Source organism: Phoenix dactylifera, unplaced genomic scaffold (genome assembly GCF_009389715.1).
Source record: "Phoenix dactylifera cultivar Barhee BC4 unplaced genomic scaffold, palm_55x_up_171113_PBpolish2nd_filt_p 000333F, whole genome shotgun sequence".
Lineage (NCBI taxonomy): Eukaryota > Viridiplantae > Streptophyta > Magnoliopsida > Arecales > Arecaceae > Phoenix > Phoenix dactylifera.
Genome location: NW_024067796.1, coordinates 363,473 through 378,307, shown reverse-complemented (window position 1 = coordinate 378,307; position 14,835 = coordinate 363,473). Strand labels below are relative to the sequence as shown.

The following is a 14,835-nucleotide window of genomic DNA, read 5'->3' as shown; positions in this document are numbered from 1 at the left end:
TTCCTAAAAGGATCAATAATTACTAGTCAACAAGGATCTAAAAAAATTTGGATACCCAAATCTAAATTTTGATTTCCTGACCAAACATAAATCAATATTAGGATATTTTGATTTAAACATGAAATCATTATAAAAGCTGAAAATTAGATTATAACCTTGCTTATCTGAAACAAACATAATTTAACTTGAATTGGAACCAAAATAATTCCAAATCTGTAAATAAGGTAGAACTGAAATAGTGGATTGATTTTGATGAATCTCTTTTTGTTGCCTTACATGCTTTAATTCTATGATACTTGTACTTAATGCTTTGATACATGTTATAATGCACTGATACTTGCCGAAACTCATCAATATTAGGTCCTTATTTGATTTTGGTTCTATAAAGTTCTCATATCTTTAAAATTAATATGATCTGATACTTTGAAATATTTGTTCTCTATATTCTGATACTCAAAATCTTAATGACTTAAGATAAGCAGCAATGCTTAGAAAGTATATATCTCAAATTATTAATCTAAAAGATTCATTAAAAACTTTTTACAAACCCTAAAATGTTAAAAATAATGATTAATTGAGGGAGAGAAAGAAAACTTAAGGGGGGAGAGATCATATAAAACTTAATAGCATAAATGAAAGACTTCTACAAAAAAAGAGAGAAAGAATGCTAAACATATAAAGAAATAAAAAATGATCTAATTTCTCTTCAATAAGCCTCATCAGAAATTTAAATCTAAAATTTATTCCCATACTCCTTGAAGCTTGCTATTTGGTTGATATATCATGTGCTTCAATCATGAACCAAATTGCAACTCTAATATTTGATATTTTTAGCACCATTAAAATTGATCTTAAATGGCTCTAATTTAATGACAAAAGAGGGAGAGAGAAAGTTAACTATTGGTAAATTTGAATTTTTTGAAACTCTTGAAACCCAAGTGGTTTGATACATCAAAGTTGAATGATCAAAAGCTCTGAGTCTGTTTTTTCATCTGTGAGCTCTTCAATTCCCTTGAATAATGATTGAAATAAGTTTTAAGTTGCTATAATTTACTTAATACTTGATAAATTTTAGAATGCAATTTTTTCATGCGGTCAAAAAGGGGGAGAGAGTAGATTGAGTATATGCTTAATTGAATATATATTAGCTTGGGTTAATCAGAATATATTATGAACCATTCATGAAGTATGTTCTTAAGGCATATATTTATTTACTTCATATTTTACATAAATGAATTAATTGTGCACAAATCCTAAAAGCATAATATGCTTTATTTTGCATATACCCAAAGTTTCATCATCAAAGGGAGAGATTGTTGACCCAACAGATTGATGTTGATGAGAACAAAATATTTATGTATAATACTGATGATTTTATATTTTTGGAGAAGTTAAATTTGTTTCATAGGGACCTCAATGAGGTTGAAAGATTAGAGAAGCACGGAGAAGTTTTTTTGAATAGTTTTGGGAGTTTCTGTAATGGACAAGTCGATCCCGAACTATCTCAAGTTGACTCCTAAAAATCACAAGTTAACCCTAGCGCAAACGAGTCGACCCATGAATGGTCATAGACAAAAAATAGAAAGCAGTCAAAGACAGCTCTTTTACGAGTCAACCTCTAAAGAATTCGAGTCAACTCCTAAAGATTACGAGTTAATCTTGGAAGAATTTGAGTCGGCTATTTGCGCCTAACAACAATAATGGCTAGTTTGTAAAACCAGAATGGTCATATTCACTCGCAATGGCTAATTTCTCCTCTCCAATAGCTAGAAATGGCTCTCCAACAACTTTTTAGGCTATAAATACTTTCAAATTGGATTAGAGAAGATGATGGATTAAGGAGATTGAGTGGATGAGGTAAAAAAAAAAGAATACAGGTGAACACCACTTCTTGGGTTTCAACTTGAGGATCAATTTGAGAAGTGACTATTCAAAGCCTCCTTCTACTTTAGAGCGAGCTTCCAAAAATCTATAGAGAGAGAGCTTCAACGGCCAATCATTGAATTTCATCACAAGATCAAGAGCTGAATTCTACTCACGAAGATTCCATCATTTAGAGCAAATCAAGCATGAGCTACAACGAGAAAATCCAATATTTATAAAGGCCATTGTGTATGTATTTTTCTATCTTTATTTAGTGCATCAAATTAGAAAATCTCGTATGGAGTTTTTGGTATGGCTGACACCATGAAAATCAGCTGGCTTGTAAGGTTGTGGTTGATTGTCCTAAAAGATCGACTAAGTTTTGCTGATCTTGGAAATCAACAAAGAGTTCCCAAGGGTTGGAACTCGATGTTAGTTTAGTTTTGCTAACAAAATAGCTTGGTTTTGGTTGATTGCCAGAAAAAAGCAAATGGGTTTGGTTGGGAGCTCGAAAAATAACTGAGTTGTATTCTTGTTTATAAGTTATAACGAAATTTCTAAGGAGGAAGCCTTAAGGAAGAGACGTAAGTGTAGGGTTGGCACCGAACCACTATAAAATCTTGGTATTTGATTTGTTTATGCTTGTTCTTATTTTCTGCACTTATCTTTAGTATTTATTTCGCTGTGCATACTTGTGTTTTACTTAGTCATTGATTAAGTTTGCAAAAAGTTTTGAAAAACCTAATTCAACCCCCCCCCCCCCCCCCCCCCTCCCTTGGGTTGTTATCTTGGGCAACATTTGTCATACAAGGTGTGATGCGTACACCATACGTATCACCTTTCTTGAAGTTGAAAGCACAAAGGAAGTAAGAAATTTTCATTTGACGAAGTCTAGAAAATGAAATTCTAACTGAAACAGAAAAAGAACAAGCATAATGGTCGTTCTCCCTACGAAAGTAATAAGGAGACCATTAATATATGCTACTTAAAGTCTTCAAATAATATATAGAAGCATTTTTCACATGCTATGAGAATTAGGCATTTACAGATATTTGTCTTTGAATTGTAAACTTCCTGGTTATCAAGGAGTGCAAGGAATGTATAGTGTTATATTTAATGATGCTATCACTATCTCATGCGAGGCAAGATATGGTGCACCACATGTATCTACTTTCTTGAAGTACAAAGGAACAAAGAAGGTTGAAATCTTTGTTTGACTAAATTTACGAAATAAAAACCTAACTAAAGAAACTTATGGAAGAGTGGTGAACCTGTGCTTAAAAGTTTTTCTCCCTACGAAAGTAATAAGATCACTAACAATATGCTATGTTCAATCTTTGAATTGTGAACTTCCTAGCGAAAGAAATGTGTTAGAAAAAATGTGAAGAAAGTTTAAAAGTTCATCTGTGCTGCTACGTACTGATGCATCTGGCTAGAATAAAAATTTATAATTTTCTTTCTACTAATATATGCTACTTGTTGGATTTCAAAGAATATATGGAAGCATTTATTACTGTACAGCACGGCAATTAGAAATTTATAGAGTTTCGTCTTTAATTGTCAACTTCCTACCAAAAGCAATGTGCTAGAAAAATGACAAATTAAGGGAAAACTTGGATTTTATTTATACTTAATTTAGAGTTTTAACATTAGCTGAGGAAGGCTAGTAGGAAGCATTCAAACTCTTTTAAGCTTAATTTACCCGATTGTTGCGAGAGAGGGGCACTAGCATATGCTAATTACTCTTATTGGTTTGTTTTGTTTTTTCAACCTTCCTCTCCTCGCATCCGCACCCTCTTTCTCCCTCTTTTCTAGTCTTACCTTGGTGGAGTTCCAAGGCTGTACCTTTTATTTTCCCAGTAAAAGCTGTTTAGACCTCTCCATCTAACTTTTGCTCTTAAAACTATAAGAACAAGAAAAGGAGGTGAATTCATACGTAACTCCAAATACTGGTCTGCTCAAGAGAATCTCTTAAGATGGTGCATGGATAAGCCCAAGTCAATATGTTTACCATGTTCTCTTAATTTCGCATTAATTTTTTGTTGGAAGGAAATAAAATCCCAAAAAGACTACTAACAGTACTTAATAAACATAGAACTTCAAAAAAATCTTTTAAATAAAAATAGTTATTAAACGAAGTCAATGATGTGCATTATCAACATAAAAGAATTTAAAATGAAGAACTGATCACAATATTGAAGGAGCGACATTCAGACACACCCGCATCACCTAAGATAATTGATCCAAGCACCTATCAAGATCAACTTCCTCAAATGAAATTAAACTAGTCCCATCTTTAACATTCTTTTGACATCTACTTCCTCAAAATTTGAAACATCCAACATATCGTTTTTTGAGGAGAAAGTAAGGGGAATATTGGAACATCTACCATATCTTGAGGATCCTAATTACCCTTCACCAAGCATCGACATAATTTAAATTTAGGTTTTTTTCTTTTAATTTCCCTCAAAATGGCTATCCTTTACAAATGCACAACCAATGCATGATGAAATAAATATATTCACTGTCTTAATTAATGTGAGGAAAACGTGCCTTCAAGGACATATGAAGATGAGCAATGTGTGGAACTTGATAGAGCACGGGGGAAGCAAGATGTCACACCAAATAATATAGCAACCTTCATTTGAGGGAAGAGGGAATTGATGTAGTGGTGCCGCTGTTGCCTGTGAAGGTGGGGAACTGTCGACTAAACCCATTAATGTCCCAACAACATTACCAATTTCCAACCTTCAATATAAACACAATAAACTTCCACCATTCTCCACCAGCCATCAGCAATTGGTCTAGAATTTAAGTGTGTCTCGGGGGCTCGTTCTGGCCTTTTATCTAGGCCCAACTGGGAGGGCATGGAAAAACCTTGAACTAGTCCTTTTGACCTATAGCTTGTATTGCTAGGAGCCTTCTCTTTTGGTGGACGAGTGCCTGTGTTCTAGTATTCTCCACTTGTAACCGAACGCTATTGCATCAGCATCAACAGAACCCTCTTTTCCATTTTCAGGTTGGTGTCCTAATTGTGCACTTTCAGCTATCACACTTGCACTATTATCAACTACAAGATCATCCCACTTCCAAAATAACATTAGGCCGTGAAACTAGCTCAACACTAATGATTTCAGTAGTAGAGAAATGTGCTTTAGCATCTTATGTTCCATGAACTTGATTAGATACATGAGTCTTAACATTTCTATTTCATGAACTTGGAGAAATTCACCTTTTTTGGGAAGGTAATGCTGAGATTTCTATCTTTGCCTCATTGAAAATTAACTTCTCTAACCAACAGATTAGGTTGGAAGAGTCCTTGTTGAGATGATGTGGTCATTATAGAATGAAGATGAAGGAGAAACACATGCTCTGGTAACATACTGATAGTGTAGAGTTAAAACGAATACAGATCCAATTTTTTTTAATAAGGAAAGAAAATACCCATGTTGAATGATCTTGTTTGTAAAATAATTATCAAAGATCCGAATTGAGTTAAATAGAAGATGTTTTAGCTTTGCCTGTCACTTGAATGAATAGACGTCCATAGGTCAATGTTATCAGGCCTCACCAATGAAACGGAGAGTACTCAATAAACAACATTAAGAAATAGTCATATCTTTGATCATATACTAATCAGATTTTTTGACTCTTTGAGTTTGGTTATTACTCTAGAATGTTGCAACTGAAGTATATTTGTTTCTTCGTAGTTTACAAGCTTTGTTTGTTCATAGATGCATTCAACTTTGCGCTCGCAATCATTTAAATATCTCAAGACAGAGTTTAAGATTCAAAGACTCTCCACGGAGTCTAAATGTCACCAATGCACCACATTAAGGAATCCATGCTGAGGAAACTACTAGAAGTACTACAAGGCAGAAGAGTGTAAATCCATAATACCGAGGGGCCACATATTGAAGATGCCAATGAAGACGCCAAATTATAATAAAAAAAGTTAAATGCTGTGATAACCTGGAAAAAAAAACATCTTTTGAATTAAGTACATTATATTTTGATCAGAATGCAGAGGGCATGCTACTTAGAAGTGGATCTTTCAACATGTAGAACCTTTTGAGAACAAAAATGTTTTTGTTCTGCTTGACTATCAAATAGTAGCCGATATCATGATAATGTTTCTTACCTAGTTTGTTGTATTCTGGGTGTGCGGCAAGATAATTTGGTCCAAGTCTTTCTTCATCTACAACATTACTCTGACAAACTACATAATAATATAAATTTAAAATCTGAGAATAGAGGTTCATCAGCTAACACTGAAATGTGAAGGAAAAAGCAAAAGTCAATACTGATTTATTTGAAAAATAGCAAGAGAAAAGGTCTGCACATACGAGGGACAACATTTTCTACTGACATGTGTAACTCCATTGAGACTTCATGTATCAATCATTCATTGTTCATCAGTAGCTTTGTGCTATCTATAATCAACAACATGTCTATAGGGTTTCTAAAGATAAATTAACAGCTACATTTTGTTTTGAGTCCTCCTTCCTTTGTCATGTACTGTTTAGTGAGTTTGAGGAAAGTCATATATAAGTCACTTAACTGGATTATTATCATTTCAACATTTTTTTTTTCTTGCTCAATGTGATTTTTTACAGCGATTCTCTGATAGGTCTACCAAGCTAAAATATTCGTGCTGATAATGTTCTATCGTCTTTTCTCCTGAAAAAATTGAAAAATTTTGACCATATCTCTTGTGTTGTTATAATCCAATGTCAATTAATTTGGGATTTCTTTTCCTTTTATGAGCATATGGGCGGCATCGAAATGCATATTTATGTTGAATCAGTTACAATATGATGCCCACACGCATTAATTTGTTCTTGTGTGCCCGACACTAAATCGATGTTCCACATTTGAATATTCTAACCAGTGTGAAACAAGAATATCTGGATATTCTTAATTGTCTATCTCATTACCCTCCTTCAAATAATTTTGCTGGAATGCTAACTTGATCTTCCTTGGTCAACAAAAGATAGATTAACATCAATTCAAACTAAGGTCATGCAATCCACCTAACTTCCAATGTAATGTTTCCTACCTACAAGTCTCTGGGGACATCTTACGCTTTACCTTAATTAAGAACATTTTGGAAGTGGATATGGTATGGTCATAATGATAGATTGGCGGCTGACGACCACACGCTTATACGAGCATCGAATTCTTGAGGAGGCCATAGAGGACGTAGTTGATAGTTTACTTGGACCAGAACTCAAGAAGCATGATTGATGAATTATTCTTCTATAAAAGTACATTCTGATATGCAGAATTCTATCAGCACAAAATTGAAAGTACTTAGAAGCACACTGTTTGTGTTGAGAATTTCCATCCTAATTCATACTTACAAAGTTCAGAACAAAATGAGAAAAAGCTAGGCCAACTGATAACAAAGTAGATAAGCCCTATCTCTTATCATTTTGGTCAGTTATCCATTAATCTTATGTATCTAGCTGAAATTTTGCGGGTGAAGCGTAAGAGCATTCTGAATGCACAGCTCTCGGACATCTGCATTGGAACTACTGCAGCACCCGCGTACCTCCCAGCCCATTACTTTGAAACCAAGGAAGCCAAAGGGAACGTGAGAGAGTTCCACCTTATTGATGGAGTTGCTGCTGCTAATAATCCATTATGTACGCATCAAACCATGATGTAGAAATTTGATTATGATTTATGGATTGATGGTGCTAAGCTTTCTAATTCTGAACTTTCAGGCATTGATTGCGATTGGAGAAGTAACGAAGGAGGTGCACTAAGGGAACCCGGATTACTTCCCCTACAGACCTATGGATTATCGCAAACTTCTACTTATATCATTAGGGACCGGTTCAGCAAAGGTTGAAGAAAGGTACGCTGCAAAACGTGCAAGCAAATGGGGAGTTCTGGGGTGGTTGCTGAGTGGCGGATCCACGCCATTGGTGGATGTGTTTATGCAATCAAGTGCTGAAATGGTTGACATACACATTTCAGTGGTCTTTCAGGAGGCTCTCCGGTCTGAATCAAATTATCTTCAGATTGAGGTATGAACATGTGATCAGTAAAGCATTAAAAAAAACTGGCTTGTTTTGCTATAAATGAAGCCTTATATGTCATGCATTCTCTTGAATGGAAACGCAGGATGATACTTTGAGCGGGACTGTATCTTCTATTGATGTCTCCACGAAGGACAACTTACAGGATCTCGTTAAGAGGGGTGACCAGTTGTTGAAGAAACCAGTCTCAAGGGTGAACCTGGAGACTGGTGCGTTTGAAACAGTAGGGAATGGAGAAGGAACAAACGAAGATGCTCTTAAAAGGTAGAGAGAATCATTTATGATTGTTCCTACCTTCTATTAACAACTTAGATTTGTGACAAAAAGATTAGTTGAACCTAATTGGTGTATATTTGCAGGTCTGCTAAACTCCTTTCACATGAAAGAAGACTTCATGAGTCAAGATCCCCGCATGTGAAAACGCCCAGAAAACATTAATGAGCATCGCTCGGTTACTGTAACTTCATGAAATTTTTCCTTTCTTGACGGGAGAAGAAGCCAACTGTACACTGTATGCAAGCAATATACGTCTTCATGGTGGATGCAGTTAGTTCATGCAATCCAAGAAATAGTAGCATTGTGATACTGTAGGCAAATTTGCCAGAAGGAAAGTTCTGTAGATTAGTACATTTTTAAAAGGCAATATAATTCATTCATTCTATTATAAAAGTCCTGCGTAACTATTAATGATTGTTTTGCTGAAGCTGGACTCTCTCTCACTCTGTCTCTCACTCTCACTCATATGCATTAGAGGTGAAGACCTAAAGTCCATGGAAGCAACAAATTAAAAGCTCTCTCTTGATTCAACCAATTATATGAATATAGACATATAATCAGGCTAGCTTGAAAAGGTGCCCGTATGTAAAATATTCAATTTTCTGAAATGTAATGAGTTTGCAATACAAAAAAAAATTAACCCTCTTTGAAGGTTAAGAAATGCAATCCATCATCAAATCTCCCGTCTTTAAAACTAACTGCAAGTTTGACAACTATATCACTTGGATGATATTGGTTTGGTTCTCTGTATTGCTAACAAAGTATTCAAAAAGAAGAACAAAGAATCGATAGAATATGCCTTGAAGTAGAGATCTTCAAAATAAAAAACCAAGTATCTTGAGAATCAAATCCAAATATGAGAAGGAAATTATTGGTCTTCTTAGCTTCAAATGAAATGTGCAGAAGATATACATGTCAACCGTTTCATGCAAAGCTAACAGGACTTAGAAAACCAAATAGCATTGGAAGATTATCAGGACAACTGCTTGATGAATGCAAGGCATAGAAAAGCTTGCACAAAGATCCTAAAACTAATACAGATTCTTGCATAAAGATCCTTCTACATTATGTTCACATCTTAATTTTCTGATTTTTTTTATACAGAAAGAAGCAATCTGCAGATCCATTACGTTTAACAGCATGAGACTGAAAACTAAAACCCAATTTTGAAATCTACTGTCGTTTATAGTGGATTACTTATCCCAGTTTTGAATATACAGTGGATAAATCATTATCTCATTGGTGTTAGATTTTGCTATGCCAATAAATCAACATATGATTTAATTATTGATGACAATAAATTTATGGAAAATCATATTCTAGATAAACAAAAATTTAGAAGACAAGAATTTGCTAGGTCAAGTGGTTATGGCTGTTTTCAGGTTTACTTTGTGTATGCTTTAGGTTTAACTGTAGACTCAATTTATAGAAGTAGTGGTTTTCAGATACTTCAGCACGTTACCATTTTCCATCTTAGAAAAAAATTAGAAAACACAATTAGATCACTTGACTGTCAACAAGTTCCTTTCATACTAAATTTTACCATTAATTAAGTATAGAGATCAAAACCCATATAAAGGTATTTGCTAAGTTTCAGCTTAGCAACATCATTCAATGAAAGTAAAGAATGCTTTGTATGATGTTTATTGTTCTGAAGGCCTAATATAATCAAATAAAAGGGCTTCTTTCAATTGTAATTTGTATTTATGCCCTCATTTGGAATCATTCTTAATTCTTTTTTGGTCAACTATTGAAAGATTTTAGAATTCAGCACAACAAAGCCACCTAACAATCAATATCGTTTCTCTCACCAACAATTCTCTAAAAGAGTTAATCCAACTGTTCTATTCTATGCAATCAATCATGATACGTCCTTTGACGAGCCACCTTCGCGTATTGAATCATTCAACGGCGGCTTGTCATATCAGCCACATGCTGATTTCAAAATGTCAAAGTACGTATATCATCTTCGATGTTGGACTAGCACTCCGAAGAAGAATATTACGAACCTTCTCATGTATGCCGAAGTCTATTTAAACTTCTACCTATCCCTACTTGGATCACTTAAAACTTTTGTGTCCCCAAAGTAGTTCCCTTATTGTTGATCAGCAACTGCTCAACAATCATGCAAAAATCAAAATCCATCAGTCAGATACAGGCCCCAACCTATGGAAACCTAATCACTATTCTCAGCATTGATGGAGGAGGAATTAAAGGAATCATCCCTGCAACTATTCTTACATTTCTAGAATCAGAACTTCAGGTATTAACCATATAAATGCTCATAGATAATTTTATTAAATCTTCAGTTTCCTAGAAATTAAGATACACCTAATAATTAGATAATTGTTGCTGATTCATCATTTCTTTCTTATTTTCTACTTTCTTTGTTTCTTAGATCTAGTTATCCATTTGTTATGCTAGTGTTAGATTTTAGAGGCAGTTTTCCTAATTTTTTTCTATAGTTTTTTTGTTTTATGATTATATTTTTCTAGTTTACAAAATCTTATGCATGCCGAAGATACTTCTATGATATTCATAGATCAGTCAAACATGTTATACAGATCATCTTTTTCAAGCAGTGATTTTCCTTATTAAAAATTGAGAACATTTCTAATTTTTCTAACTTCCAGCCAAAGTTTTTCTTAATGTCCTCTTCGTTACAAAAGCATATTTTGAACAGTGTCAAAACAAAAAATTAGTTCTCAGGAGATTATTTTCACTTATTAGAATTTTTATTCTTGACATAATGATTGCTCAGTTTGCAGCTTAAGTGAGAAATCTTTTAGCTAGCGGAGCTAATATGCACCGGTATCATATGGCTTTTTTGCTTCTTCGATGCTTATAAATGCATAGAAAACTGTAAATGGTTGAAATTTCTTTTTATAATCCAACATGTAAATTGTGTGTTTTCCATAAACTTGAGAATTCAAGATCTATTTTCAGTAACACGTTCTTTATCCATCATTTTCCACCTTTTATTCTTTTTCTGCCAAATTGTCTCATTATAATTAACTAACAGTTCTCTCTAAAATATTTTGATTGATTTTTTTCCTTACAAAAAGGGAGGGAAAAAAAGATTCTGATGGACAAAATAAATCAAATTATAACCTTCCTCGTCACAATCCACAAGTAGATTCCTGTCTGACATCTCAACTAAATTTCATGCAAACTCACCTAACATTCAACATAGTACGTTTTACCTACAATTGTTAAAAAAAGAAAATTTCATGATTCATTATCCTGACAGAAGTTAGTGGATCATATATTACCAACCAATTGTCAAACGTTGGTATAAAGATATTGTTCAAGGAATTGTTCTTCAATATCAACAGCACATAGCAAAGAATCATGTTAAGAAATCAAATAGAAAGTGATCATTCTCCTTAGCTGCTTGTACCATCTCTCTATATCTGTTTTTTCGTGGTGAGATCAGTTAAATATCTCATTTCTAATATAATTTTCTTTTTTTCATGCGTTTTGAGAAGAAACTGGATGGCGAAGATGCTAGACTTGCAGACTACTTTGATGTGATTGCCGGGACAAGCACTGGGGGTCTTGTGACGGCCATGTTGACTGCACCAAACGAAGAAAATCGCCCCATGTTCGCTGCAAAGGACATCAAGGACTTTTACGTGAAACATTCCCCCAAGATCTTCCCACAATGCGGGTCAGTAATCATATCGCGTAATTTTGGGTAACTTCGGACACACTTGAAAGCTTAAAGGAACTATTTCTTGAAATGATCGGTTTTCTCTCCTTTCTTTTTTCTTGAAATTCTTAGAGGGCCATTAGGCCAAGCAGCAAAGATACTAAGAGCTATCTCAGGGCCCCGGTATAATGGCAAATACCTTCATGAGATTGTGCGGAGAAAACTAGGGAATACCAAGCTTCGTCAGACATTGACCAATGTGGTCATCCCAACATTCGATATCAAGCGGCTCCAGCCGACCATATTCTCCTCCTACGAGGTCTCCCTCCCTCTCTCTCTCTCTCTCTCTCTCTCTCTCTCTCTCTCTCTCTCTCTGTGGTTCTCTTGCACGCTTTTGACACCGAAAAACTTCAGTGCTATGAACATCGTAAGCTCTTTTTTCTTTTCGTGAATTATTATTCTTTTGAGAAAATGAAATATGAACTATTATATTGTAGTTGTGGATAACAGCGCAAGGTTCTTCCTTTAGTCCCATAACACTTATGAATCGGAAAAATTTTGAATATTTATACAAAATCAAAGAATTTAAGTAATATCTTCTCACTTGTCTTTTTGGATGAGATCTAACGTACTAGAAAGATCTTGATTACCTATATAAGCCTTAGACATATATATATATATATATATATATATATATATATATATATATATATATATATATATATATATATATAACCTCCCATCTAGCTTTTTTCCAAAATATTAAATTTCAACAAATAATACATCCTCAAGGGGAATACAATCAGGATTGCTCCAAAGTTGTTCAAAGCCGGTTGCTGTTATCTAAAAAGAATGGAATCCAGAGTTTTGGCGAGCCATGGAGCAAATTAGATATGGACTCCTAGAGTAGTTTAGCAGTTAGTCTTTCATGTTTGCTTTTGAGATGTTTTACCTTAAAAGCAATGTATTCTGATACTAAATATTGCATTTATGTTGTAACTTTTTTCTTTAATAAATTCGGGTAAGTTTCATCAAAAAGAAAATTAGTATTAAGTAAAGGCGTAAACATGTTTTTAAATTTCTCTCAAAAAATAGACGTGCTGACAAAAACCACAAGTCTGCTCATGAGCTAACTAGCGTAAACTATAAATGACAAAGTGCCATCATGCCAATGAAATGTTGATAGAAAGATAACTGGTTTCATGCTTCTGCTTTTTCCGTTAGTTGTTTTAAATCCACTCTATCAAATTTTAATATCTTTGAGATGCTCCAATTGTTAAAATCTCTCTGGCTTCCTTCTTATCTTACAGGTTAAGAACAACAGCTCTCTGGATGCTCTGCTTTCTGATATTTGCATTGGCACTTCTGCAGCTCCTACTTACCTTCCATCTTACTTCTTTCAAACAAAAGACTCAGATGGAAGTGTGAGGGAATTTAATCTTATTGATGGAGGTGTAGCTGCTAATAATCCGGTAAAATAATATGTTCCTTACCAACATGATTAGCTTATGAAGTGATTGTAGGTAATCAGTTAAAATCACCAATTATCCCAAAAGCTTAAGTTGATAGGATAAGGTATATTAATTTATATATTTTATATTTTCTTACACTCGCCATCATATGTGGGCTGGAGTTTTCTTTAATGGGTGAGCCCAACATGTAAAATTTTTAATAATGAGGTTAAAGAGTGCGGAGACAGGGTTCGAACCCAGAACCGCTGCTTTGATCCCATGTTTAAAATCACCAATTGTCCCAAAAGTTTAATTTAATAGGATGAGATAGATTTTTTTATATATTTTATATTTTGTTACAAAAGAAGTTATCCATCTGTTGTTGTTTTACAGGCTTTAGTTGCTATGGGAGAAGTAACCAAGGAGGTTTTCAAAGGAAACCCAGATTTCTTCCCAATCAAACCCATGGACTATTGCCGGTTCTTGGTCATTTCACTCGGTACTGGCTCATCAAAGGGTGAAGAAAGATACAATGCAAAGCAAGCTAAGGGATGGGGAGTATTGAGCTGGTTGCTCAGTAACGGATCTAATCCATTAGTTGATGTATTTATGCAAGCAAGTGCTGATATGGTGGATATCCACATTTCAGTAGCTTTCCAAGCTCTGCATTCCAGTAGAAACTACCTTCGAATCGAGGTATTAGATAGTTTCAGATAATCTAATTAATGCTGCTGTCACCATTATTTTCATCCAACAAGAAAGACAACAGAAAGCCAGTATCTCAGAATAAGCTTAATTGATGATAATTTCTATGAAACTAGGATGATGTCTTAACTGGGACAATAGCTTCAGTTGATATTGCCACAAAGGAAAACCTGGAGAATCTTGATAAGGTTGGCGAAGATCTGCTCAAAAAACCAGTCTCAAGAGTAAATTTGGAGACGGGCCACTTCGAGCCTGTGGATAAGGGAGAAGGAACAAATGAAGAAGCTCTTATAAGGTGACTCCACAAATTAGTATTAACATGCTTATTCCATAAAATCATCATCAGTTTAGAAGTATTCTGACTTCCATTTTTGCAGGTTTGCCAAACTATTATCAGAAGAAAGAAGGCTTCGTGAGGCAAGATCACCATATTCTAGATTAACCTGGTCTATGTAACTTCATGGATTGTGAGAATTAAGCTCCTGTTAGATCTTTGAGCTGTAGAGTATAACTTGAGAGAAGCTGAGTAGAGCATAGCTATAGCTTCTGATAATCTGTCTCAAGTAATGGAATAAATGCAGTATTCTGCTGCAATTGGAAACTGAATAATGAAAAATAACAAAGGCTAGGTCAGCATGGTTTCTCCTTGCTTTCTATGTGCAAGTATAGGTTCTACCTTTTGCCTATTCACCAGGATATTCCACTTTCAATGTCTTGCCCCTGAACTGAGAATATAACAAATGCCGCACGCGTACAAGGCGAACCAAACAGACATGCGCTGCATGAACAATGAATCCAATCATTTTATAATAATTTTAAATCAATAACAAATTAAACAACC

At 34.5% G+C, this 14,835-nt stretch overlaps 2 protein-coding genes across 7 annotated transcripts in view; both read left to right on the top strand.

Annotated features, from left to right (window-relative positions):
* The first annotated feature begins 4,662 nt into the window (after positions 1-4,662).
* Positions 4,663-14,835, top strand: part of LOC120105651 (patatin-like protein 3) — an 82,259-nt gene continuing 72,086 nt past the window's right edge. The window contains exons 1-5 of one of the 3 annotated variants that reach the window (XM_039118314.1): positions 4,663-4,882; positions 7,352-7,511; positions 7,593-7,898; positions 7,996-8,174; positions 8,270-8,579. In XM_039118314.1, the coding sequence (XP_038974242.1) occupies positions 7,665-7,898; positions 7,996-8,174; positions 8,270-8,348 (492 nt within the window). In that variant the 5' untranslated portion in view covers positions 4,663-4,882; positions 7,352-7,511; positions 7,593-7,664 and the 3' untranslated portion in view covers positions 8,349-8,579. Of the gene's footprint in view, positions 4,883-7,331; positions 7,512-7,592; positions 7,899-7,995; positions 8,175-8,269; positions 8,580-14,835 lie in introns of those variants that run through there. The other 2 variants (XM_039118313.1, XM_039118312.1) reach the window with 2 other exon arrangements.
* LOC103699669 (patatin-like protein 2) lies at positions 10,210-14,641 on the top strand. 4 transcript variants are annotated; one of them, XM_039118307.1, is made up of 7 exons: positions 10,210-10,449; positions 11,675-11,856; positions 11,971-12,157; positions 13,149-13,310; positions 13,683-13,985; positions 14,111-14,289; positions 14,372-14,641. In XM_039118307.1, the coding sequence occupies exons 1-7, from the start codon at positions 10,312-10,314 to the stop codon at positions 14,448-14,450; spliced, it is 1,230 nt and encodes a 409-aa protein (XP_038974235.1). In that variant the 5' UTR covers positions 10,210-10,311; the 3' UTR covers positions 14,451-14,641. The 4 variants fall into 4 exon arrangements, with proteins under 4 accessions (XP_038974235.1, XP_038974238.1, XP_038974236.1 ...); XM_039118310.1 differs by having other exon boundaries at positions 10,363-10,449; positions 11,691-11,856; positions 14,372-14,537; XM_039118308.1 differs by lacking the exon at positions 10,210-10,449 and adding an exon at positions 11,428-11,559 and having other exon boundaries at positions 14,372-14,537.

Coding starts and splice junctions, on each gene's coding strand:
- LOC103699669 (XM_039118307.1), top strand. CDS start 10,312: ATGCAAAAATCAAAATCCATCAGTCAGATACAGGCCCCAACCTATGGA. Junction 11,857..11,970: donor AAGATCTTCCCACAATGCGG/GTCAGTAATCAT, acceptor TGAAATTCTTAG/AGGGCCATTAGGCCAAGCAG. Junction 13,311..13,682: donor GTGTAGCTGCTAATAATCCG/GTAAAATAATAT, acceptor GTTGTTTTACAG/GCTTTAGTTGCTATGGGAGA.